Source organism: Crinia signifera, chromosome 1 (assembly GCF_055691185.1).
Source record: "Crinia signifera chromosome 1, ASM5569118v1, whole genome shotgun sequence".
Lineage (NCBI taxonomy): Eukaryota > Metazoa > Chordata > Amphibia > Anura > Myobatrachidae > Crinia > Crinia signifera.
This window is the reverse complement of record NC_139217.1, coordinates 329,924,166-329,949,773: the sequence shown is the minus strand read 5'-3', so window position 1 is coordinate 329,949,773 and position 25,608 is coordinate 329,924,166. Positions and strand designations below refer to the sequence as shown.

At 43.2% G+C, this 25,608-nt stretch overlaps 1 protein-coding gene across 1 annotated transcript in view; it reads right to left on the bottom strand.

Annotated features, from left to right (window-relative positions):
* Positions 1-2,833: 2,833 nt before the first annotated feature.
* LOC146005624 (Fc receptor-like protein 5) overlaps positions 2,834-25,608 on the bottom strand; it is a 30,512-nt gene continuing 7,737 nt past the window's right edge. Inside the window, exons 5-9 of the mRNA XM_083144980.1 lie at positions 22,277-22,564; positions 20,694-21,002; positions 19,493-19,618; positions 12,795-12,841; positions 2,834-4,357 (exon numbers count right to left, since the gene is read on the bottom strand). Coding sequence (XP_083001106.1) covers positions 4,331-4,357; positions 12,795-12,841; positions 19,493-19,618; positions 20,694-21,002; positions 22,277-22,564 — 797 coding nt within the window. The 3' untranslated portion in view covers positions 2,834-4,330. The remainder of the gene's footprint in view (positions 4,358-12,794; positions 12,842-19,492; positions 19,619-20,693; positions 21,003-22,276; positions 22,565-25,608) is intronic.

Genomic DNA, 25,608 nt, shown 5'->3' with positions numbered 1-25,608 from the left:
TAATTCAACCATTGACTTTATTAATTCAGCCATAGATTCTAATCTGTAACCTCATCTGCATGAATACATCTTATATAAAACCTGCTCGCTTCTGTCCTCGTGCATCCAGCCAACTGGGCATATGCTCTTGTCCGGATTCACAAACAAACACAGCCCTGACATCCCCTATGTTATGTCCCAGCCACTGTCTCACACCACTCGTGTTCTTTCACAGCCACTCTTATCGCCCTTCCCCTGTGTTCTCTCCCAGCCACTGTGCCCCTCCTGTCTTCTCTCCCAGCAACTATTTTACCCCTTCAACTTTTTTCTCTACCAGCCACTCTGTCACCCCCTACCACTATGTTCTCTCCCAGCCACCGTGTCACACCACCTCTGCTTTTTCCCAGTTATGGTATCACGTCCTACCCGTTTTCTCTATCAACTGTCACCTCCTACCCCTGTCTTCTCTCCAACCCACTGTGTCATCCCCTACCCCTGTTTTCTTTCTCAGTCACTGTGTTACCCTCTACCCCTGTGTTCTCCCCCAGCCACTGTGCCACCACCAACTTCTGTCTTCTCTCTCAGTCATTGTTACCCCCAGTGTAATCTAAATGGGATATGGTTGCTAGATTGACAGTATGAAGGTTGACAAGGTCATAAGGTCGACACAATAATTAGATTGACAATGGAAAGGTCAACAGTCAAAAGATCGACATGAGTTTTTCATGTCAACCTAATGTATGTTGACCCTATAACATATACCCCATCTAAACACCCCCATTCCCCTCTTCCTGATTGGCCACTGCTGTTAATGAAGGCTTCACAACCTTTGAGCTAGGATTCAGTATATATTGGTTTTAAACGGCACTGTACCTTTTTCTAAATAAAGGAATTAACTTATTGTTTCATTTCTACATACTGTACAATGTGTTTTAGTAATTTGTGTACACACAGGGGAACAGAAAATATATTATTCTTCCTGTATTCAGTTTATGATGTAGAAGTCAGTATGTGTAATTAAAATATTACAAACTATATTACATAAATATTACATAAGCATATACTGTATATTATGTACATATGTCAAAATATTACAGCCTTACTGTACAGTACGCTCATAACTTCACATGTTTTCTCTTTTTTCAATTTCCTCCTGACCTCTAGGCCAACAATGGTATATATACAATTACAGTCGAAATTGCCTTCTTGTCGGAAATACCTAAGTTTCAGATTTACTGTAGGTCGGAAGGGGTTTCCACTGCCGGCCCGGGTGAGAGCGGGTCACCCATCGCTGTCCCCACTCCAGCAGTCTCCCAGAAACATCCCGCCGCACTCACCTGGCGCAGACTGGGTGATCATCAATCAGCAGCTAAATCTGACAATCAGATTTGCCCGCTGCATTGAATAGGTAGTGTCAGATCCATTCTGGCAAAGGAATGTTGGAATGGATCCGATAATAATTGAATATACCCCAATGCTTGTTGATCATATCCTTCAGCCAAGAACCTTTGCAATTGAGGGTATCATTAACACCAATTAGTGCAAGCCAGACCCTGGATATCTGATACCTGTATTTGGATAACCATTAGATAACTTTAGCTGGAAAACTGCAAATTATATAGTTTTCTATTTAACGTCAAGATTTTTATCTAGTCCCTTTATCCCCCAAAAATGTGACACCTAGAATGAACAAAACATACTGGTTTAGAAAGATACAAATACGAACGATAGAGCTGTCTACATTAATAGTTTGATGGTACACTTACTGTACAACACTTAATTAATAGCATACAGAAAGACACATAGAAAATACATTTTCATACATAATTCATGAGGAGCAGTATTTGAGGAAGCAGAAAGAGCGTCAGCCAGGCTTCCTCCATCCCAAACAGAAAATGCTACTTACAGCTTGACAGGAACACTTTGCAAAATAAGAAACTACAGTGGGCGAAATTTACTAAGATGGGAGTTCTGTTTCTCAAGGGATGTTGCTATGGGCAACCAATCAGATACTATCTATTATCTTCAAGAACAGTGGTTCTCAACCTCAGTCCTCAAGGACCCCCCAATAGTGCACGTTTTCCAGGTCTCCTGGCAGTTGCACAGGTGCACTCATTATTCACTGACACATTTTAAAAGATCACAGGTGGAGCTAATTAGTTCACCTGTGATTCTGTGTGGAGACCTGGAAAATGTGCACTGTTGGGGGTCATTGAGGACCGAGGTTGAGAACCACTGTTCTAGAAGATACTAAATAAATTAGAAATAGATTCTGATTGGTTGCCCATAGCAACATCCCATGTGAAATAGAACCATCTTAGTAAATTCCCCCCAGTGAGTCATTTGGGTGTTGCCCCCCTTGATCAACAAAGTCTTTATTCAAACTTCAAACTGTATTGAATTTATCATTACAAGATTCTAACTTTAATCAATTGTTTTCCTTTTAATTCAGTACCCTGTGATTAGTTGCTGTTACTTTTCAAAGCTCTAGTCTTATGATTCTTATAAATAATAAGATTTTTTTTTTTCTGATGGGGTTTGTTACATTTTTATTTGTTCATTTATTGTTAAAATAATGGCATTGTTGCTGTAAAGACCACTGAAATGTAGAACATCAAAATGGAAAATAAACTCACCTCCTTGCATTTGTGTAAGCCAGTGGTTTCCAAATCATGTGACGTGGTACCCTGGGGTGCCTCTGAACACTTGCAGGGGTCCAGGACTAATTCAAAATATCTATGGTTACTTTAATTGGCAAAACCAGTGCTTGTGGCGTTCAATCATATTATGTATGTAGACAAACAGAAGTGAATCCTATCCCTCGACCAAATAAATAACCAACAGGATGACATGTAAACACAATTTGCTTAATTTAATATATATGTTTTTTTAATTTCTCAATAAGAAAGTTTTGGCCTAGGGGTGCAATGAAGACAATTCTGATACTCTTGGGTGACGTGATTAAAAAAAATTTGGGAACCACTGGTGTAAGCAATTTTCTTCTGTTTCACATCTTGTAGTCTTTATTGTAGGGTCATAATAGATGGAAAACATCTGCACTAATCAGAAGTGCAGTACACCCAACCCAATATGTACAGGAGTACAGACAGCTCTTTAGATATTTGTAAATTAAATTACAGTAGCTGTTTATTAATTCGGGTTGGGTATCCCTTATCCGGATACCCCATATTCGAAATATTCTTAAATATTTTGTTGTTGCCCATGAAGGTGAACTGCAGAATTTTTTAGCAAAAGGTTTTTGGATACATGGTGAGAACATGCTATAGGTTCCCAGAGCAGTCGCTTGGATTGGAAGATCTTAGAAGACCTTTTTACTTTAAATAACATTTCCTAGTTTTCAACTGTTTTTAGGCTTTATTATTCACTTAATTAAGATAAGCAGAATAATATATTCTTTTTAAGTTAAATACTGTATGGCATATCACAGAAGTGACAAAACAAGGAACAGATGTAATAGTGTCTGAGATTGGCGGCTGTGTGGGTTGTCAGCTGAACTCAGAATTTTTATAAAGTGGCCATCATTGACAAGGCATAGTTTCACCTTGTATGATCGCTGAACTCTGACACTATTCCATCTCGCCCCAGTGCTCAAGACTGCCCGCAATGCTTATTTTCAAGACCACCGTTGAATATTATGTCAGTTAGGAATGATAACACTTGTGTACCAGGTCCCAGCTAGGTGGACTGGAAAATACAAACTGCTAAAGACCCTTGAGGATTGGGTTGGCCTCCTTAGATGTACAGCATCACATGGAAAAACTTTCAATGGCGACAGTTTTTTTACCCTTCAAATAGGTGCACAGCTATTATATAATGTACTTAATTACTGAGCAGAGAAGGCACAGTATGTTACCATGTTACGGATGAGGAGGGAGGATCTATAATCATTCCTAACTCCTGAGAGCTGTGAGCTAATGGTGTAGCATAGATCGTATAGGGTTGGGTAAAGTCTTATGTACAATTTGCATTAAATACAATAGAATAATGCCAGTAATGTTGGCCTGCAATGCTTCTTTATTTTGCTGCCAGAACAGATTGTAGGCTGGGGAATTGAAAGTCTTCTGCTTCTTAAGATAATATCAGTCATCTTTAGTTGTCTCTTACATCAGTTAGAAGTAGCAACTATTTTTATCTCTTCCATTAGATGTAACAAACTACTGATGTGATCTGTAGAACAAAATGATGAAACTCTGAAACATTGTTTTTAACAACAGTTTATAATGTATTAAAATTCCATAGCTGCCTTTTCATTTTGTCAGTCTGATGAATCTGGAAGCATTTTTCATGATTTTCTGAGGCTCCTTGTCATCTTCCTGTCCCCTGCAGCATGTCACAGTGAGGTGACCTTGCATCCTCCCTGGCAGAAAGATTATTAATAAGTCAAAAATAGAGTATGTGACTAGGAGCCATAGTATCACATTATATATGGTTAAAACAGTTTATTAGCCATAATGCAAAAAAAAAACAACAAAAAAAAAAACAAGTATCTAGAGATGTGCCAGCCTGCATGATTCTACTGTATTCCTTACACTTTATAGGATTAATGGTGGAACATGGAAGATTACAGACTATAGGGTTCTAATTAGCATCAATGGCTAAATTGCTAACATCACCTTTGATTTTAAACTGCAGTCGCATTCTGGAAAATGCAACAGCAGTCTAAGTGATAGCCACGGGGTGGCGATGCTGGGTGATGTCACACACAGCCACTGTGAGCCAAATCATGGTGGCCTGTTGCTTGCCTTTGCAGCTAAGCTGCACAGGCAGGGTACTATCTTATTTAGAATAGAATAGAATAGAATGGAATAGAATAGAATCAACTTTATTGGCCATGTATGCTTGGGCACACTAGGATTTTTTTGTGGATTACAGTGCAGCATCAAGCAGGGATGGGGGGGAGACATTACATACATTGCATTAAGAGCACAGTTTACATACATTTCATTAAGACATTACACACATTACAATTGAGAGCATTAAGACATTACGTGTGACATTTAATAGGATGTGAGTTTTAGTTACTTTTCAAAATCGCACCTTATCGCAATTTTTTTGCCGGAATACGCATATTTAATGAGATGTGAAAAATGGCAAAAAATTTTTGATAATGGGTGATTTTTAGTCATGAAAATGTGCGAGTTTTAGTCATGAAAATGTGCGATTTTAGTCATGAAACTGTGCGAATTGGAGGAAATGTGCGATTTTGTGTTAAAATTATTATTTTTTAAATGGCGAGAGGTCCCCCCTCCTGAGCATAACCAGCCCTGGGCTCATTTAGCCTGACCTGGTTCCAAAAATACGGGGGACAAAAATCGTAGGGGTCCCCCCGTATTTCTGAAACCAGCCCCGGACTCATCGGTAAGTAAATTGGTGTAAAATTGAGATGTGTGTGTAATAAAGTTCTACTTTTCTGTGTATGTGTTTTATTTTAACATTCTTTTTACAGGTGGACTACAAGTTCGCCAAGTCCCAGCATGCGGGGGAGGCCTGCTGGCACTTGTAGTTCACCTGTATAAAGCAATGTTATGTATGAATAAATTTACACTATCAGGCCGGCGTCCAATGGCCAGGGATGCCAGTGACAGCCCCGGGCTTCAGCCCTGGACTGGTGAAGCCTGGGGGGACACCCCTTTATTGGGGGTTCCCCACTCCCCCAGGTACCCCGTCCAAGGCTGACCAGCCACGGTGCTCATGGTATGGCCGGGGGACCTTATGTAAAAAGTGTCCCCCGGCTGTGGCATGACACTGCAGCCTGTTGGAGCCCGGTGCTGGTTTTAAAATACGGGGGACCCCCAGATTTTTTGTCCCCTGTATTTTTTGGAACCAGGACTGGTCCAAGAGTGTGGGGCTGGTTTCAGAAATAGGGGGGACCTTTTGTCCCCTGTATTTTTGGAACCAGGTCCGGCTCAATGAGCCCGGGCCTGGTTATGCTCAGGAGGGGGGACCTCATGCCATTTTTTTTTTATAAAATTTAACTTTTACACATTTTTTAAGACAGGTCCATGCACAGATCTCAATGATCTGTGCATGGTTTGGCAAATTCGACTGTCAGAACCTGGTCTGCATGTGTGTCGAATTTAAGTAACATTTTCCCGTTTTGGCATCTCATTAAATATGCGATTTGTATACTTTACAATGCAAAAACATCTGGATGCGAGTTCCGGCGTTACTAAAATCGCACAGAATGTGCGAATTCGCGGCAAAATCCGTTTTTTTTTACGCTTTTCGCATCTCATTAAATATGAGATTTCGGAAAACGTGCGATTTTGGCAGTTTTTGGCGAAAAAATCGCACAAATCAAATTTTCGCATCTCATTAAATGTCACCCTAAATGCGGGGAACACATGCTCGCCGAGCTGCACAGTGTCTATGCAGCCATCAGCGGCACCACTGATCGTTGCAGCAGCCAGGTAGGTAGCAATATAAGCAGGGACAGTACAGTTATCACACCAGGAACACATACCCGCCGAGCTGCACAGCACCTAGGCAGCCATCAGCGGCGCCACTGGTCATTGCAGCAGTCAGGTAGGTAACAGTGTGAGCCAAGACAGCACAGTTGTAGCAGGGACAGTACAGTTATCACACAGGAGACATGGGATCAGGGCCGGTGCTGGCCATCTCAGAACCCTAGGCAAATCTTCGAAATCACCGCTCACCAGCAGGGAGGGAGGGGGCAGCCATCACCCGCACATTGCCGCTAACCAGTGCGGGGGGGTGGGCGGCACCCGCCGATCAGATCCACAGGCATGGGCAGGGGGATGGGGGGTACGGCTAACCTGTTCCCTGCTGGGTCTGGGAATAGCTGCTGGCGGGAGCGCAGCTGCTTCTGCTCAGTACTGCCCTCCAGTGGCCGGCACCCTAGGCAAATGCCTGAAGCTGCCTAGTGGTGGCGCCGGCCCTGCATGGGATACATATGGCTGGGTGCACAGTTCCTAGGCAGCCATTTGCTGCACCATCTTGAAGGCCTCACCAGGCCATCCTTCTGTAGGTACAGCCAGCGTGGGTAGCAGGGGCCGGGGAGGGGGGGGGGAGGAGAGTCAGTGAGGCTGGGGGGCTGGGGGGGAGAGTCAATGAGGCAAGGGGCCTGGGAGAGTCAGTCAGGCCTGTGGCCGAAGTTAGACCCTCTCTGGCCCAATTTCTGGGAGAGCTTCGCTATTCTGCAATAAGAATGCTACATTTTGCAATCACATCACAGGGAGGGACCCAGCAGACAGCATGTTAGAGAGGACAGCTTTGCATTTTATTGCAATACTACAACTGAACCTATTTCAGGCCCTATGTTCACAAAGCTGTTCTGAATCAGTACAATATGGCCAGGATGTTTTCTATGGAATCTGGGTTAAACTTTCCATCATACTGAAGTTAATATACAGTAAGATTCTTCAGGGCAGACCCAATGGGTGCCGGACGGGGTCCCGAAAGTCGGGATTCCGACAGGCATTTACTCGACGTCGGTATCCTGACTGTCAAAACACCAACAGCCGGGTTCCCGCCGGCCGTCGGCTATTTTCCCTCGTGGGGGTCCACGACCCCCATAGATTGAGAATAGAATAGGTGGCGAGCATAGCGAGCCACCATACCCGCAGCGTGGCAAGCAAAGCGAGCCCGCAAGTTGCGCTCACCATGCTGTCTGGGTCCGGCCAGTTGGGATCCCGACGTCGGGCTAATGACTGTCGGGATCCCGACTGTCGGACCCCTGTACCACACCCAACACAATTAGCTGCAGGTCTGGAGGGTCTCTCATTGAATACCTTCAGGGAGTTTATCCAGAAGAACACACCAGGGGGCGTAATTCGTATGTGGTTTGAGTTGCTTTACATGCACCAAAAGTACAGATTAGTGATTATTTTGCACATATGCGGTACGCATTCTGTGCATACCTAAACAGGTCCTGCAATGATGGACACCGAACAGGATCAGAATGCCATTCATTGTCTGGGTACATATGGACATTACCCATACTCTTTGGGGTGGGGAGGTGCTTCTCCAGACAGAGACATCTGGCCATGGTTGTGAGGAGGAAGAAACCAGGATATCCATTAAAAGATGGAGTTTTCTAGGCCTCTGTGCAAGACATGCAGCGGCTGGCTTTGCGCAGCCCTGTATGTCGCGCAGCCAAACGGTGGTGCTGGTGAAGATGAGGCATGATGCTTCCTGCTGCATAACCATATTAGTGCTATCACTTCTATGTAAGCAGCATGGAAGGCAACTCCAACCACATCTTAATTAGGACCCTTGTGACATAGGGCCAGATTCTCTAAGCTTCAAAACTGATAAAATGGAGAGTGATAAACAGCCAGCCAATCAGCTCCTACCTGCCATGTCACAGACTGTGTTTGAAAAATGTCAGGCACATTCTGATTGGCTGGCTGTTTATCACTCTTCATTTTATCACTTTTGAAGCTTAGAGAATCTGGCCCACAATCCTTTTATAATTGAATCTGCCACCATGTATGTTATGTTGTCATGTTTCATTGTGAATGTTCAGAAGCATGGCAGAAGAACAAAACAATGTGGTGGCATTTGATTTTTTTTATGCTATTTGTTTTACAACAAAAATGTTGTCCTAATGATGCCTTAAACTTTGATCCACTATCACATTTGAGCAATGCAGCAACAGTTCACAGCTTACACAGTACTGTCCCTTCACTGTTGTTGTCACACAGAAGGAGCACTGGGGGAAATTCAACTGAATGTGATGTTGAGTAGCGCTGGGAATGAGTGCCGGAGCTATTGAATTGTTTACTATTGCGCCTGGCACTTAATGGGTGTGGATCACTAGGTAGACAGTCAATAGGTCAAACACTATTGGTCGACAGGCAAAATGTTGACACAGCAAAAATTGTGGACGTGCATTAGGCATACTTGCCTACTTTTGAAAACTAGTTTCAGGGAGATTATAGTTGATAATAGAATTTTACACAGTTCCCCATTGAGGGGGTGTGCCATGCTCCACCCAAAGGGTGTGTCTAGTTCTATATATGGAGAAATTTTGAAAAGAGATTGTGGACATGGCACCTAGAAGCGTGGGTGTGTACTGCTACATCTGAGAGGAATCTTTTAAAATTACTTATATCCAAATGTAGAAGAGCCCCAAAGCAGTTAGTAAGAGCTACTATACTTGCTTAAGTGCTGGGAAATGGTGCTGATGATTCAATATAAATGTATCTATCTCTCATTCCTTTTTTCCCCAAAAATGTAACAGTGTAATGTGGGCTAGGTGATATGAGGGAGATTGCTAGACTAATGAGGGAGAGAGGGAGATTGCTGCTATTTCAGGGAGTCTCGTGCAGAATGCAGGATGGGAGGTAACTATGGCATTAGGTAGACATGGTCAATAGGTCTACACAAGCAAAAGGTCAAGAGGAAAAGGGTCTAAATTGAAAAGATTGACATGAGTTTGTCATGTTTTTTTCATGTCTTTGTCGGCAGATGATGATATAAACACCTTATGAGGCACACTTTTATATTTTCCCTCTATGCCCTCTGGGACAGGGCCGGCCTTAGGCATAGGCAAACTAGGCAATTGCCTAGGGCATTTGGAATGCCTAGGGGCATCAGCAGCTTCTGCTGATTAAAATGATATGCAGCATGCCTATATTCTGTGTGTGAGTGAGGCTGTATCTGCATATGAAATAGTGTATTCATGGAAAACACTGTAACATAGCATTCCGTATGCAGGTACAGCCGCAGTCGCACACAAAATATAGGCATGCCGCATATCATTTTAATCATCGGAAGCTCCTTGTGTGTGCTGGTCATAACAATGCAACTGGCTAGGAGCTGCATGGCCTATTGAGGCAAGATGTATGAGGAAACATCTGTATCCAAGCAGAGGCAGAGGTCACAGTGTTAGCGGCTGTACGAGTGCTGTCTGCGGGTGGGTTGGTTTTGCAATAGTGTTCGGCATATGTGTAAGGGGCATTATGTGTGTCATGTATAAATGCATTAATAATGTGCGGCATATGTGTAACAGGCATTATGTGTTTCCTGTGTATAAGGGCATTAATAATGTGCAACATATATGTAAGAGGCATTATGTGTGTCATTATGTGTATGAAGGGCATTAATAAAGGTTGGCATAATGTGTAAGGGGCATTATGGTTATAAGGACATTAAAAATGTGTGTCATGTGTAAGGGGCATTACTGTGTGGTATTATCAGGGGTGCCGAGAGAAAGGGGTAGGGGTACAAATTACCCAGGCCAAAGTCTGATGGGAGGGCCCAGTGGGGGCCCGGGCCCCCTCCCCTTATGTGACAGCAGCAGCTGCAGCTCTTCTCCTCTGCCCAGCACACATTGCTTTGTGCTGCATTGCAGTGTGGCCATGGAGGTGGTTAAAATACAATATTTTCTCAGGATTTTTTTCTAAGGGTATAATGTGAATAATGTGAGGAGTAATGTACATATGGTAAAGTGGTAACTACTGTGTGATGTAACGTGAATAAGGGACACCATCTCATGATATAATGTGAATAAAGTTGCACTACTGTGTGGCATAATTTGAATTGGGGGTAAAATTGTGTGGCCATGCCCCTTCCCAGCAAGAACACACCTCCGTTTGGAGTGCACACTGAATATGTGCACTGTTTCTATTTAAAATATTGCGGGTAGGAGCACCAAAATGATGACTGCTATGATGAGGGTTGATTGTGCTGGGAAAGGGGAGCAGGGTCAGAGGCAGAACTAGTGGCGGTGCTAGGGGGCACCAGACAAAATCTTGCCTAGGGCGTCATTTAGGCTAGGGCCGGCTCTGCTCTGGGATAGTATAGTAAGAACAAGTCTGTTTTAACAAAAAACAGTCTGTTTTAGTTTTCCTCGACTGCATATCAGCGAAAAGGGAGCGTGATCTAACGAGATGCCTGTTCAATGCTGTCAGGAAAGATAGCATTGAATAGGTGCCCGCCGCTATTTCCCCCATCATAAATAGTGGCAGGGATTGAATACCCTCTGCTGTATAAAAAAACTACGAAGTATAAAAGACATACATAACAGTAAGAGGGTATAGAAAAAGTGATTTAAAAAAATTGTGGCGGGATGCCAGTGCATTAGTTGGTGAGTATAAAGCTCTAAATCACTTGGGGCCAGATGTAACAAGCTTCAAAAAGTGGAGAGTGATAAACAACAAGCCAATCAGCTCCTAACTCTCATTTTTCAAACCCAGCCTGTAACATAACAGGTAGGAGATGATTGACTGGTTGTTTATCACTCTCCATTTTATCACTTTTTGAAGCTTGATACATCTGGCCCTTGGTGTCTTATTCTCTTTGTTGCATACTTAAAATTTTCAGTGTAATTATTAATTATAGAGGGTACACAACAGGCACTATTCTAATCAGAGGCAGATCTTGACCTCATGGGGCCCTAGGCAAGATACAGGTTTGGGGCCCTCCTCACTCGAACAATCAATAGCACTATATTTTTGATGCTAATTGCATCGTTAGAGTACCTTGGAGCGTGCCGATAAATGCTCAGCTGCATGAACATCAGCATTGCGTGCAAATCTGAATAAGGCTCTATTTTTTTTTTAAGTAAGCTTCATAACTGAATCACATTTAAATTAAACTGACTGCCTATATATTGTGTATGAAACCATTTTGTGTGTCCAAATATTTTTTATCCTATCACAGGATTGTAGAAGATTGCATACAGTATATGTTTCTAAATAAGAATGTACTGTAGCAAATTGTTCACAGCAGACACTGGGGCAGATGTATTGAGCTTTAACAAGAGATAAATGCAAGGGTGATAAAGAGAGCTAAACGTCCAGCCAATCAGCTCCTTACTGACTTTTTTCAAACACAGCTTGTAACATGGCAGTTGGGAGGTGATTGGCTGGATGTTTATCTCTCTTTATCACCCTTGCATTTATCTCTTGTTAAAGCTTCATACATCTGCCCCATTGTTCTAATTCTGGTATTTATATTATGATGAAGTACCGTATGTTGTCTTATTAGGGGATTATACCCAATGTTACCATTGAAAATGCAACATTACAGACATTTACTTTATTTGAGATGTTACAATGTTCAATAGTTGAACCATACCTCCCAACGTTTTTCATCTCAAGTTCGGGACACTCGTGCAGCGGCGGGTGCATGCCCAAAAAGGGGGGGTCTATATCAAAGGGGCCTAGCCTCACAGGGATGCCATGGACAAAAGCAAAGCCCCATTTTTCGTCACTATGGGGGCATGGCCAGCAGCACCAAGCCAGTCTGCTACACTGAATAGATGCTGTACCATGCGCACAGCATCTATTCCCTGCTGCTCTAGTCAGATCACTTAAAAATAACCCTCACATCGCCCCATGTGCATGCCCCATAAGGCTGTCTGATAGGACTCTCAATATAGCAATTGCAATACAATGCCATTTACATGTCAATCATAACAACAATGTGCACAGATAGCGCCCGCGCACACAAACAAGCCGGTGCGCCCTTCGCAGAGCAGCTTCATCAAGTTAATCACTTTTTCTACACTTTCTGTCTTTTATTTTTCGCAGTTTTTTATACTTAGTATGAATAAAAGTAAAATGTTAATTCTCTTTACAGTGCAGCACAATGTCTTTCTTCTTTGATTGGTTTACCAAAACACAATGATGAATTAGAACCAAAACCCAAACATGTCTACTTTTAATCCAATTTATCTCTTTTACTACTTTTTTTATTTTATTTTAATAATCTCATCTGTTAATGTCATCTTGAGATTGCTGGGGAAAACATCTATTTTTCTGCCAATAGGGCTATTGTCATTTAAAAGACTGTCCCCTAATTGTTACAGAAAACAATTTACTTACTTCTGAAAAAGTCTTGGACTCTTCAGCTTCAGCTTCTTCTGGGGAATCTGTAACAAAGGCAGGAAAAAGGAGTGTATGTTATACCCAGCATATCTGACCGCCGTGTCAAATGAAAAAAAAATATATATATATATATATTTAATCATTTTTTATGTCCTATTTGTATTGCTAACAGAATTTTTAACATGTGCAATACATTACTCAAAAGGCAAAAAGGGGCTTATTTATCACCGTCCGTATCTGAGAATGCAGATGTGATAAAATAAGCCCCAAAAAATAACTGATTACATCAAATGGACGGATGAATTATCACATGTAGGGACATAGCTTGAGAGAACGTTCTGTCCCTGCAGGCACTCCGAAGCCATATCGGGGGATTTTTCATAAAAATACCTGAGTATGTGCTGCACATGCTGTCACAGAAGGAGGTATTGTGGTAGACAACAGACTTTCCAAAACACAAAAATAATTTACAATTAAAGGTCCATACACAATGGGCGACTATGTCCAGCGTGCATGGACAGCGATGATAGCGTTCATCGCTGCGGGGAAAGCTGCCCGGTGCATACACACTGAGCGGCTTTCCCCCTGCCCGGCGCCGACGGAGGGGGGGAAGATGGCGTTGCATAGCGGAGCACTATGCAAATCCGTCCTGAAAGCCACTCATCTGATGGTATAACCAGCAGATGAACGGCTTTCCTGGCGATGTTGCGGGAGCGCGCAGCTCATCGCCGGGGCATACACACTGGGCGGCTTTGAGCAGCCTTTAAACATGCTGTTTTGAGCGACTTTCAGCTCAAAGTCGCTCAGTGTGTATGGGCCTTAAGACTAAAAAGCATTCCAGACAAGTGGGACATTTCATCAGAGGGCTCAAATGTATTTAACTATTTAGCTTCTCTTTCCAAATATTTTATATGTATCGAATATCCTTGCACTTTGCTGCAGTCCATTTTACAGAAAGAGGTATGAAAGTCGGGTATATGGATGATAGGTCCACAATATCTATCTTGACAGTTAATCGGTCCACACCAAAAGGTTGACATAACAAAGGTCAACACATGACATGACAATTGTTTTTCTTTTTTTAGGATCTTTTAATGTTTTACCATCCACGTGGAATCCAGTTGGGAATGGTAAAGTGTGTCTGGCCTGAAGCATGGTGAGCAAAGCAAGCCATAGGAGTGTATGCTATTTGTTTATGTAACACCACAAAATGAAGAATATAATAATCACATGTCGACCATTTCCATGTTGACCTTTTAAGTGTGTTGACCTTTTGTCAATGTCGACTTGTGCATGTTGACCTTTTGCATATCATCCTTTTGGTGTCAACATATTGACTGTCTATTAAGAACCTCTAATCCAAAGAAGAGGGGATCTGATTTTTGGGGAACAATGGGGTAGATTTATTAAGCTTGGTGAAGTGATAAACTGTCTGGTTTTTATCACCGGCCAATCAGCTCCTAACTGTGAAGTTACAGGCTTAGTTTGAAAAATGACAGGTAGGAGCTGATTGGCCGGTGATAAATACCAGACAGTTTATCACTTCACCGAGCTTAATAAATCTGCCCCAATGTGAGAAGGTTCTAACCTCTGGCATGCCCGCACTCCCTTCATTACACTTGCATGCAGCCTCCCAACCTTCCATTGTACCCATACAGGGGCAAACGCAGGATTTTCAAAAGGGAGTTTCCAGAGGGGCGGAGCAAAGCACGAAGATCCAGGTGTATGCCGGGTCAGTTAAAGTATTATAGATAGACCAAATGTATATCAATAATAATATATATATATATATAAATATGTATACATATAGGTAGCAGGGATGCCCAGCACTCCACTTCAACATGCAGGTGTAGATGCTCAGGTGCCTTCTTAGGTCATGTGTGAGACCAAATATACCAGCGGGAGACAAGCGGCACTCAGGAGACTTCAATGCAGTGAAAAAAAAATATATATGGTATATATATATATATATATATATATATATATATATATATATATATATATGGTACTTGTTTACTAGCACGGCCACCCCGATTTCCATCGGGGTGGTCGTGTCGGAAAAATCGCGTCGGTCACATCGCATGCGACCAAATCGCATGCGATGCGACCGACGCGACCGACCCGATTTTTTTATTGAATCAAATGTGAATAGGGTCCCTGGGACCCTATTTTACATTGGATTCAATGTAAAATATTCCCTAGACCCCCAATTTTACACCCTCAATGCCACCCCACGATTGACGCCAACCCGAAGCGTGGCGAGCGCAGCGAGCCCGCGAGGGGCAGCGGTGCGTGTCCTCCGACCTTTTCATACCCCTACTATCCACGTCGGCGTGGAATTGAGAATATAAAGTGTGGCGAGCGTAGCGAGCCACCGAGCCTGAAGCGTGGCGAGCGCAGCGAGGGGTAAGAAAAGGTCGGAGGACGCGCACCGCCGCCCCTCGCGGGCTCGCTGCGCTCGCCACGCTTTGGGTTCACGTCAATCGTGGGGTGACGACGCGTCGGAGGACACGCACCGACGCCCCTCGCGGGCTCGCTGCGCTCGCCACGCTTCGGGTTCACGTCAATCGCGGGGTGACGACGGGGCCATATACAATGTGAAATGGGTCATATTGGCCCATTTCACATTGTTTCCTATGTGAGATGGACTTAATCAAGTCCATCTCATCTTGTGCCATTATAATGGCACAAGACCGACGCGATGCTCCCGAATTCAATGTTAAAAAATATTTTAACATTGAAGCCTATGGCAAAATCAAGGGCATTGCGTCGGTCGCGTCGGGGGCAATGTTAATGGCGCGACCGACGCGATGCCCGCGATTTTGCCTTTGCCTTAATATATATATATAATTATATATATATACACAGGGGCGTCAACAGCAGTGCAGACCCCTGGGAATAGCAATGTATTGGGGCCCCTACCGATCCTCCAGCGGTAGGGGTGGGGAAAGCTTTGATGTTTGGTGGTAGGGGGTATTATATCAACCGCTCAGCATGTAGGGCCTGGATCAGTAATTTCCACTTATTACCCCTTTACTGCACAGATGGTGGGAGAAGGGGGCATTGGGCTGAATGAAGGGGCCCTGATACATAACTTCTAGGGTGGTAGAGGATGTTTCATATGCAGAGGAGGGGCGTGCGCTACTGCCATAAAACAGTTTTTGTTTTTATTATAGCTTACCACCCCTCCACCTAAAACTACAGGGCAACTCTTGTTTGTCTTCTCTGTATAGTAATATTACAGTAACTAGACATTTTGATTATGTATTTCTGACAATATTATGTACTCATTTATTTATTTTTGTTGACAGTTTAATTTCTTTGAACCAGATGCACTAAACTTCAAAAGTGATAAAACAACCAATCAGCTCCTGTCTAACCTTTTTCAAACACAGTCTGTGACATGGCAGTTAGGAGCTGATTGGCTAGCTATTTATCACTCTCCATTTTATCATTTTTGAAGCTAAGTGCATCTGGCCTTTGTGTGGAATTACAGATTTAGGGTGTTATTCTGGTTAACTTGCAAAGGCAAATTCCCTCTCACACAGGGGCGGAGTGGCACGCCGGTAAACCGGCCCAAAACTCACTCAATCCGGGCCGCGCAACAGCGGGCAGCGGCCGTGGCACTTTGCCCATAATGGCCACGGGAGGGCTGCTGTACATGCGCGACAGCGCACAGCACCTACCATGGGCCTTTCCCTTTTCCTCCTTACTGTTGCTGCTGCTCCCAGCAGCTCCCTTTCCCCCTCCGCCCGGCTGAAGAAGCTCCGCCCCCTCCGCTAACATCTGGAGGCACTGAGCAGAGAGCAGTAGGTATGTAATGAAGCACTCATTACAAACAACATCACCACCACCACCCCCGCATTACATACACCACCGCCACCACCCCCCCCTGAAGTACACCACCCACCCAACTCTAACTCTCTCTCCCCACCTGCAGTGCATATGGTTTTGTTCATCTGAGAGTGATTTTGTCTTTGTGAGTGAACAGTGGCGTAACTAAAACTTTTGCGCCCCCCCGCCGGGACAATTTCACCGCCCCCCCCCCCCCCCCCGGGACAATTTAGCAGCTGCCCCCCCCCCCCGTTAAAGGACCCCCCGGGAGCTGGCAGGGGGGTCCGTGGGCGCGGAGGTACCTGTATTAAAGGAGAGCCTGGAGGTCCCTGCGCCGCCTAGTATGATGCTGCCGGGGTCCCTGCGCCTGCGGCGCTGAGTATGATGCTGCCGGGGTCCCTGCAGTGAAGTGGAAATAACGCGCTATCTCCGGAGATAGCGCGTTATTTCCACTTCACTGCAGGGACCCCGGCAGCATCATACTCAGCGCCGCAGGCGCAGGGACCTCCAGGCTCTCCCTTAAACAGGTACCTCCGCGCCGCACAGACCCCCCTGCCAGCTCCCGCTGCACCCACATGCAGTGGGGAGCTGGCGGAGATCCACCAGCGCCCGCAGCCCCCCGGCGCCTCCCCGCCACCGCGGGGGCTGCGGCCTAATTGTTACGCCACTGTGAGTGAACCAGAATAACCCCATTAGACTCCCCTGTTCATTGCCGTTATGTGTTCCCGTGTACGCTCATATTACGTAATTGAATTAGTGTGCCTTGCTGCAAAAAGTCACACATGCGATTGCACAATGTTATTCCTATGGATCATGGGTACGACTATTTGCATGTGCCAGCCAGCAAGCACACCACTTGCACCAAACTAGTCGCAACCGCGATCAGAATGACTACATTAGTACATAAACCTTGAAAGTAGTTATAAAAGGGAGTAAACAAACCTAGAAGTCTGAGATAGAGGTGTAACATTGAGCCATGAAACCTGATGTAGGCTCATGTCACGGCACCCTACCACACACAAACACACACACACACACACAAACACACTGGTATATAGATTCACACACACACATTTATACACACACACACACACACTAACACACAACTATACAAACACACACGTATACACATAAACACATGCACACAAACACATAAACACACACATACTATATATAGACACATACATATATAAACACATACGCACACACAAAGACACACATACATACAGACACACTTACAGACTACAGTATAGCCATCCACCTTGACTGACTCTAGGGTTCAGAATTACAAAACTCTGATCATGTGCGGAATCTTGGTGTGGTACTGGATGGTGGCTTGACACTTAAACATCAGGGGTGACATTCTATGGGATGCGGTAAAAAACACATTTTTTATCGCACCTAATCGCACTTTTGAAAATCGCAAGATTGGGCCGTTTTTCGCATATTTAACGAGATGCGAAAAACGGGCCAAATAGTGCGAATAGGTGCGATTTGATGCGATTTCTTTAGTCCTGAAAATGTGCGATTTCTTTAGTCCTGAAAATGTGCGATTTTCAGGTCTGAAAATCGCACATTTGCAGGAAATCGCAATTTAAAATAAACCAGAGCATAACCAGCCCCGGGCTCATTGACCCGGTGCTGGTGACATAAAATCACGGTCCCCGACAAATAGGGGACCCCCTCCAGGCTCCCCCTGCCTTCCCGGCTCATATGGTATGTCCTGTCAGCCAAAATATCTGTTTATACTGTATAAGATAAAGATATATATTTGCGCCTGTTACACAGAGCAAGCACCTGGAGCTCACGCTCCACTCACTCCACCCTGGCTATGCCCCTGGTCTGAGATAGAAGTGATAGAGAAAGATATGGCCCTTATTTTGATCGGCACGGTACGGCCCGCGTGCGGCCGTACCGCCGATGTTTTTTGTCTGCACATGCGCAGAGGTCATTCTGCGCATGTGCAGCCCCCTTCGCCGCAGACGGATTTCGTCCGCCGCAAAGGGGGCGTATAGGGGCGTGAGGGGCTTCAGCCCCTCATTTCCCTATGTGTACGCCCCGCGTTTCATGGGCGTTCCCATGAAAACGCGGGGCGTATGCATGGTAATGAGGGCATGACGCCCTCATTACCATGACATGGGGGCGGAAAGCTGACGTCGCCGGATGTCAGCTTTCAGCCCTCTTACAAGCTCCCACACGGACGATTGTCCGTGTGGTCTGAGCTTGCGGGAGCTGCCGCGGCGTGCGGGCCTGCCTTCGATGGTCGTCGACCATCGAAGGCAGGGGGCAGCTCCCACCATGGTGGAGGCGTAGCCTCCACCATTTTTGTGCGGATCGCCAGCCGTCCGTGTATGGACGGCCGTGGCGATCCGTCCGGTGGGCGGCCCTTGGTTTGTGCGGTCGGAGCCCCGTGTGCGGCTCTGACCGCACCAACCAGAATAAGGGCCTATGTGCCCAACCTCTGAGAGAGATAAAGTGAAGTTGCCCATACTGCACAGTGTTTTTAATCTGATAATCTGCGGTTTAATAGTACATTAATATTTACCGTTTTCACCAACAAACAACTATCTTTTCTTTATGGCATATAAAGTAATGACAATTAAATCCCTTTTTGATTTTATAATATTTGCAATAAAAGATGTAATCTGAATTTTGAATATCATACAATGTATTGCAAATTACTTTTCCTTTATGTTTTTTTCATTGAAGTCACACACATATTAGGAAACACGATGCCAACTTCTGAGTTTGTAGCTTTTACATTCACATTCATATGACCCACAGCGCAGATATTATTAGGGTACCAGTTAAATGAATATACTTATTACATCTATAGCAAAATGTTATTTTATACTACTTACACTGTTGACTCTTACTCAATAGGTCTTTATTAGAACGCAGAACCCAGAAGATCAAAATAATAATTATGATCAATACGAAAATCCCAGCAGCAACGACAATAGCTATGAGCCACAGCAAAGATCCATCTGAGGATTAAAGACAGGATTTAAAGGTCACTTTGGCCCTTATTCTGATCGATGCGGATATTCCCGCTTGCGTACGGGCCGCCGATGTTTATCTTCTGCGCATGTGCAGAGGTCACTCTGCGCATGTGCAGGCGATTTCGCCGCAAGGATTCTCTATACGCCGCACAGGGGGCGTAGAGGGGCGTGAGGGGCTACTTATCCTCATTACCCTATGCATACGCCCCGTGTTTCATGGGCGTTCCCATGCAAACGCGGGGCGTATGCATGGTAATGAGGCCGTGACGCGTGGGTACGGGGCGGGCATCTGACATCGCCGTGGCGATCCGTATGGAAGGCGGGGATTCGCCTGCACGGTCGGAGCCGCATATGCGGCTCCGGCCGCACCAACCAGAATAAGGGCCTTTGTTCTAGAGTGTTATTTGAAGCATGTATTTAGGGTGCGATTAAAACACATAGGGTTAAATGTGCTAAGCCTTGAAAAATGATAAAGTGGAGAGTGAGAAAAAAACAGCTAATCAGCTCCTAACTATCATGTTACAGGCTATGTTTGAAAAATGACAGGATGAGCTGATTGGATGGTGGTTTATCACTCTCCATTTTATCACTTTTCAAGGCTTAGTACATCTCACCCATAATCAAAGCATTAAAATAGCTTATCTGATTTACGCCGAATACCCAACTTTTAACAAGTGGAGAAATACTAATCATATGTGGGGTACACACCAGGACGACCCGCTCACGATGCATATCGTGAGCGGGTCGTCAGTGTTTTCTTCCGACCCGCTCACGATGACGCGGGGGCACGAACCGCTCACGATGTGCACCGTGAGCGGGTCCGATCCGATGGCGATCCGCACCCGGGAGTATGGTCGTCCTTCAGATCCTACCTGCAGCAGGTGGGATCTGAGGAACGACCGACCGACGCGCGGGACCTCGCATCGGATCGGTATCGGTCCACACCGGGACAGAAAAAGGCCCGATCACCACACAATTCGGTCGGAATTGGATCTAGATTGATGGACCTAGTCGTCCTGGTGTGTACCCAGCAATACTCCCAGTAGACATTGCTACATACTTGCTATTACTAGGATCTCAAGTTGAGGACTCTTCGGTGACAGCAGGAAGCGCCCTTTGACTTCCGCTTTGTACTGACATCGATATTTGGTAGTGGAGGTATTATTTGTTTTCTTCATGTTGATGGTTACTGCTGCTCTTCTCTGTGTTTTGTATGTGGATAGACTTATTATATCATCTGTATCATTAAGAAAGTAGAATGTAGTCCTTTCATATTCTGCAGGAGTAGTACAGAATAGAGTTATATTGCCTCCGTCCCACATCCTACCACTTGGAGGGTCTACAGATAGTAAGGGTGGTTGTAAAGGATCTGTCATCAAAACATAAAACATAAGATTAACGTGGTGCTAGACACCATAGTAAAAAATAATAATACTTGGAAGTAAGAAATATCAATATAAAACACATTAACATAAATCAGGAATAATAATAAAATAGTGCGGTCGATGTATCAAGCAATGAATGTGTAGAGAAGTGGGGAAGTTGTCCATAGCAGCCAGTATCAACAACTACATATCATTTTATAGGGTGTAATTGATAAATGCTTCCTCTAAGCTGACTGGTTGCTGTTGGCAACTTCCCCACTGGTCCTCTTTTTCGCTCCTTGATTCATTAACCCCAGTCATAGAGCTACTAAAAATATAAACCGAGATAGAAATAAAAATAAACTTAGTCTTAGATCAGTAAAACGTGGCTGATAAATTTTAAATAACGAAGCATAGAGAAATCAATTAGAATCCCGTAAGATATATATTATACTGTTAAACTGGTTGGATATGTTCAATAAATATGCATATTATGTCTGGCTGATTGAAACAGTGTATACATTGGGTTCAAATAAAAATGAGTTTTTATAAGCTGTGTATTTTTAATGTGTATTTGCATTTTCACTCTAATGGTCATAAAGTCTATAGAAACATCTTAACAGATGGCCGTGCATTACTGAGACTACACTTTTTGCCTTAATCTGTGGATTCTAAGTTTTACTTTGTGGCTTGCTACTGGATGCCACCAGAAAGTGTCAGACTGGAACATGAAGGGCCCCCCAGGGGAATGCAGTGATAGGGCCTTTGTTTAGGGGTGTGGCTAATCTCCTGAGGTGCTGTGGCCAGCTGCATCAGAGCCGTGGCTAACCATTAGGAAATGAATGGCATGGGTCCCATGATAAATATATATTATAGTCAATTCTGCTGGTGCATGCATGACGATTGTAAGAGCTGATATGTACCGCCTAATGGTGACAAATGGATATAGCACATGTTAATTTGACTGGGAAGGTGGGCCCCTTTCATCTGTGGGCCCAATAGCAGCTGCACTCCCTGCACCTATGGAAGTTATCAAAGCATAAATAACAAAACAAAATTCTTAACACTTAAAAGGGACTTTCTTATGCCTGCTCTTCCTTTGTGCCTTTAAGCGTGAAATAACTATATCCCAGTGAGATCGTGTGCATCAGGTGTTACAGTTAGCTGGTGCTATTTTTTTTTTTTGTTTCTCTACATAAAGCTGTATATATAAGACAAGTAATGTTCATGTTCATGTTCAGCTTATTTACGCTCCCACATGCCTGCACAGTTACCTCACCTATTACGTATATGTCTCTCACAGCGCTCTGAGTGGATGGGATTTCTCTGCTGCTCATTGAACTCCAGTAGATACAAGTATATTCCGCCTGTTCCGCTGTTGTCACATTGTGCACTGTGTACAAGCCTCTGTGGGATGCTGGTCCATTCAACACCTGTCCCTCCTTGTAGAAGCGGAACAAGGTTACTTGAACTGGTGAAGGAGCCACACACTCCATGGTCAGGTTTTCTCCCTTTATGAATGTTGAGTAGGACGGCGAGAAGTTCAACAATGGGGAGGAAGACAAAGCTGGAAGAAGAATTTCAATTTAAGTTTAGAGAAACTAAAAATAAAAACAAATAAAACAACTCTCCCTCACCATTTAAAAAAGAACACTGAGCTGATCATTGACACAAAGGGGTCAAGTTACTAAAGCTTAATAAAAAGAGGTGATGTTACCCATAGCAACTAATGCCATTTTGTCTATGGTTTATCTGTTGCATCCTAGAATATAATAAACACATGTTGATTGGTTGCTATGGGCAACATCACCTCTTTTCGTTAGAAGCTTTAGTAAATTTACCCCCAACAGTTATACAGCAATTAACTGGCTTAGATGTGAGAAATTAGAACCAGATTTCAAAACAGATAGTTAAAATGATAAAATACCTGTGCTTGTAATACATCAACAAGTGTCCCAGTATTCCCAGTTTAATAGGAATCCAAGGATCAATTCCTTCTATACTGTACAAAGTTGGACAATGCATACAGGTAAGCAGTGCTTAGACTATGGCTGCAACGTTATCTTAAATGGGTAGCAACAATGAGCAGCTGTATGCATGCTGAGGACCAGAGGCATAACAATGGCACTGCAGCCCAAGGGGTGGCTTGGGGGAGCTGGTATCTGCAGATTCCAATGGGGCTGGCCTTCCTTAGAGGAGACAGACCCTAGAGGACCTATTGGACAGATGGATAGAAGCTAGAGATCGTATGGGTAGCATATATCGCTACACAGAAATTATAGATACCGGATATACACACACACACATATATATATATATATATATATATATATATATATATATATATATATACATACAAGACAGGAACAGAGTGCGCTCAAGGGTGCAAGTACACAACTTTTTACACAATATAAAAATTTAATAAAAGCCAACAGCACGGCTCGTAAAAAAATACAGTGATGATACAGTCATATATTGGAATCAATTTTGACAGAATGTGTGGTAATTCAGTATAACAGCAGGCCCAACGCGTTTCGTCACCCACGTGACTTCCTCAGGGGCAATCGATGACTTGATTATCAAGGCTGTAATTGTTCTAAAAATAACAATATAGTGTATCAGAAACAACACACACAGAGAAAGATATGTATATCTCATTTAAGCTGGAGAAAAGTTCGAAAGGAAGAGGAGGACAAATGGAGAAGAAAGAAATTGAAAACCAATATAGCAATACTGCCTAAAAGAATATATATATATCATCATCACTGCCATATTACATTAGCATCATAGGGAATGTATCACCCTTTTTCATAAAAAATTCTACATAATTAATTCATAGGGTCAATTTAAATTTATAATAATATTCAATTTGCACCCAATAAAAAAGAGAATACTGCATCAAAACATAAAATTGACATCCGGACAGAATGAAATTTCACTTACAGCCAAAACAACAAAAAACAATACCTTATTGCCGTATCTCAAATTGATGTACACAGATAATTAAAGTGGATAATGATCTAAATGAAGAAATGCATACAGTCGAAAAATTAGATTTAATTCTCCTTCTCGATTACTGTAACCTTCACCAGCACCATATATATGTGGGTCAAGTGTCAAATGAAAAAGATTAACACTTACAATATACCAAAATGACAGAGCTCTTGTCAATAATTGTGGTGCACTTTTCCAATATCTCACTCTATTATGGATGCCAGTGGCACAATTCTTTCAAAAATCCACTTAAAAGGCAAATATAAGTGTCCAGTCAGAAGTAAATACATACACAAACACTATATAGGGCAATGACTATGAGCAGGAGCTTTCTAAAATAAACCATTCCAAAAGAAAATACTCACATATAACAGGGTCACCGGAAACAAGCTACACTGTATCCAACTGCCGAATGACAGCTTGTACTAACAGGCAGCTTTATATAGGACTAGGCTAATTACGTCACTTCCTGTCTATGAAAAAAGTGGAGGATGCCCAAAACGGGGACATAGCCACCTCCTAAGTTATAACTAATCAAAGTTTGCAGTGTACATGCCTTTACATAACCTCCTTAGTGAAACAAATACCCAGACAAGTCTTTTTTATCCTTGGAACGGGCGGAAGAACCGCCGTGCGTTCCAAACGGGCGCCATTTTACCCAGGTGGAACGCATATGCGTCGCCTAGGCACTAGTATTAAACGTCATAGGGAACTTGCTTGAAGTCGGACGTACGGCGCTGGCGCCGTGCGTTCCATGTCTGCGCCATCTTTTCTCAAGGTGGAACGCATATGCGTCGCCTTGGCGCTACTATAAAACATCACTATGTTCTTTCTTAGAGTCGGACGGACGGCGCTAAGCGCCGTGCGTTCCACATCAGCGCCATTTTAGCTAGGGTGACACGCATAAAAAAACCCGTGGCTTTTAATTCATTAACCCTCTGGTGTGATCTACTAATATTTTATATTATTCACCCCCGTTTTCACTGGCACTTTTTTGAGTTTTTTATGTGACATGTATAAGTGCTACCTCTGAGATTTAATATAGTAATCTGATGGTAAATCTACTAATATTTTAATTCATCTCCTACAATCTTAGAAAATAACAATATTAATAAAAATTTATAAAGAATAATATTAAATTAAAAGGAAAACTACATATTTTATTATTTTATTATATTAATAAACAAAAATCTAATGTGTTCCTTAACTATCCCATATCAGGGGATCTTGGTGCGCATATATCAGAAGTGATATGCGATATACTAATTAAATTTATGTGCCTTGAAATATTACATCAGGTACTGTGCTACTATAAAAAGGGGACTGTGTTTATTATCAATGAGTGTGATATACTAATTAAATTTATGTGCCTTAAAGTATTACATCAGGCACTGTGCTACTATAGAAAGGGGACTGTGTTTATTAATAGTGCAATTAGACTTAAGATGGACCTCTATGAGTCCATTGAAATGATATGAACAAATTTGGAATGACCTATGGTTTATTTAAACACCCATAATTTATTTGCTTAATATTTTGACATATGTATAACAATTAATTGTCTAACTTTTACTCTTAAATATTATATTATATAGAAAAATAATGACCTAATATTGA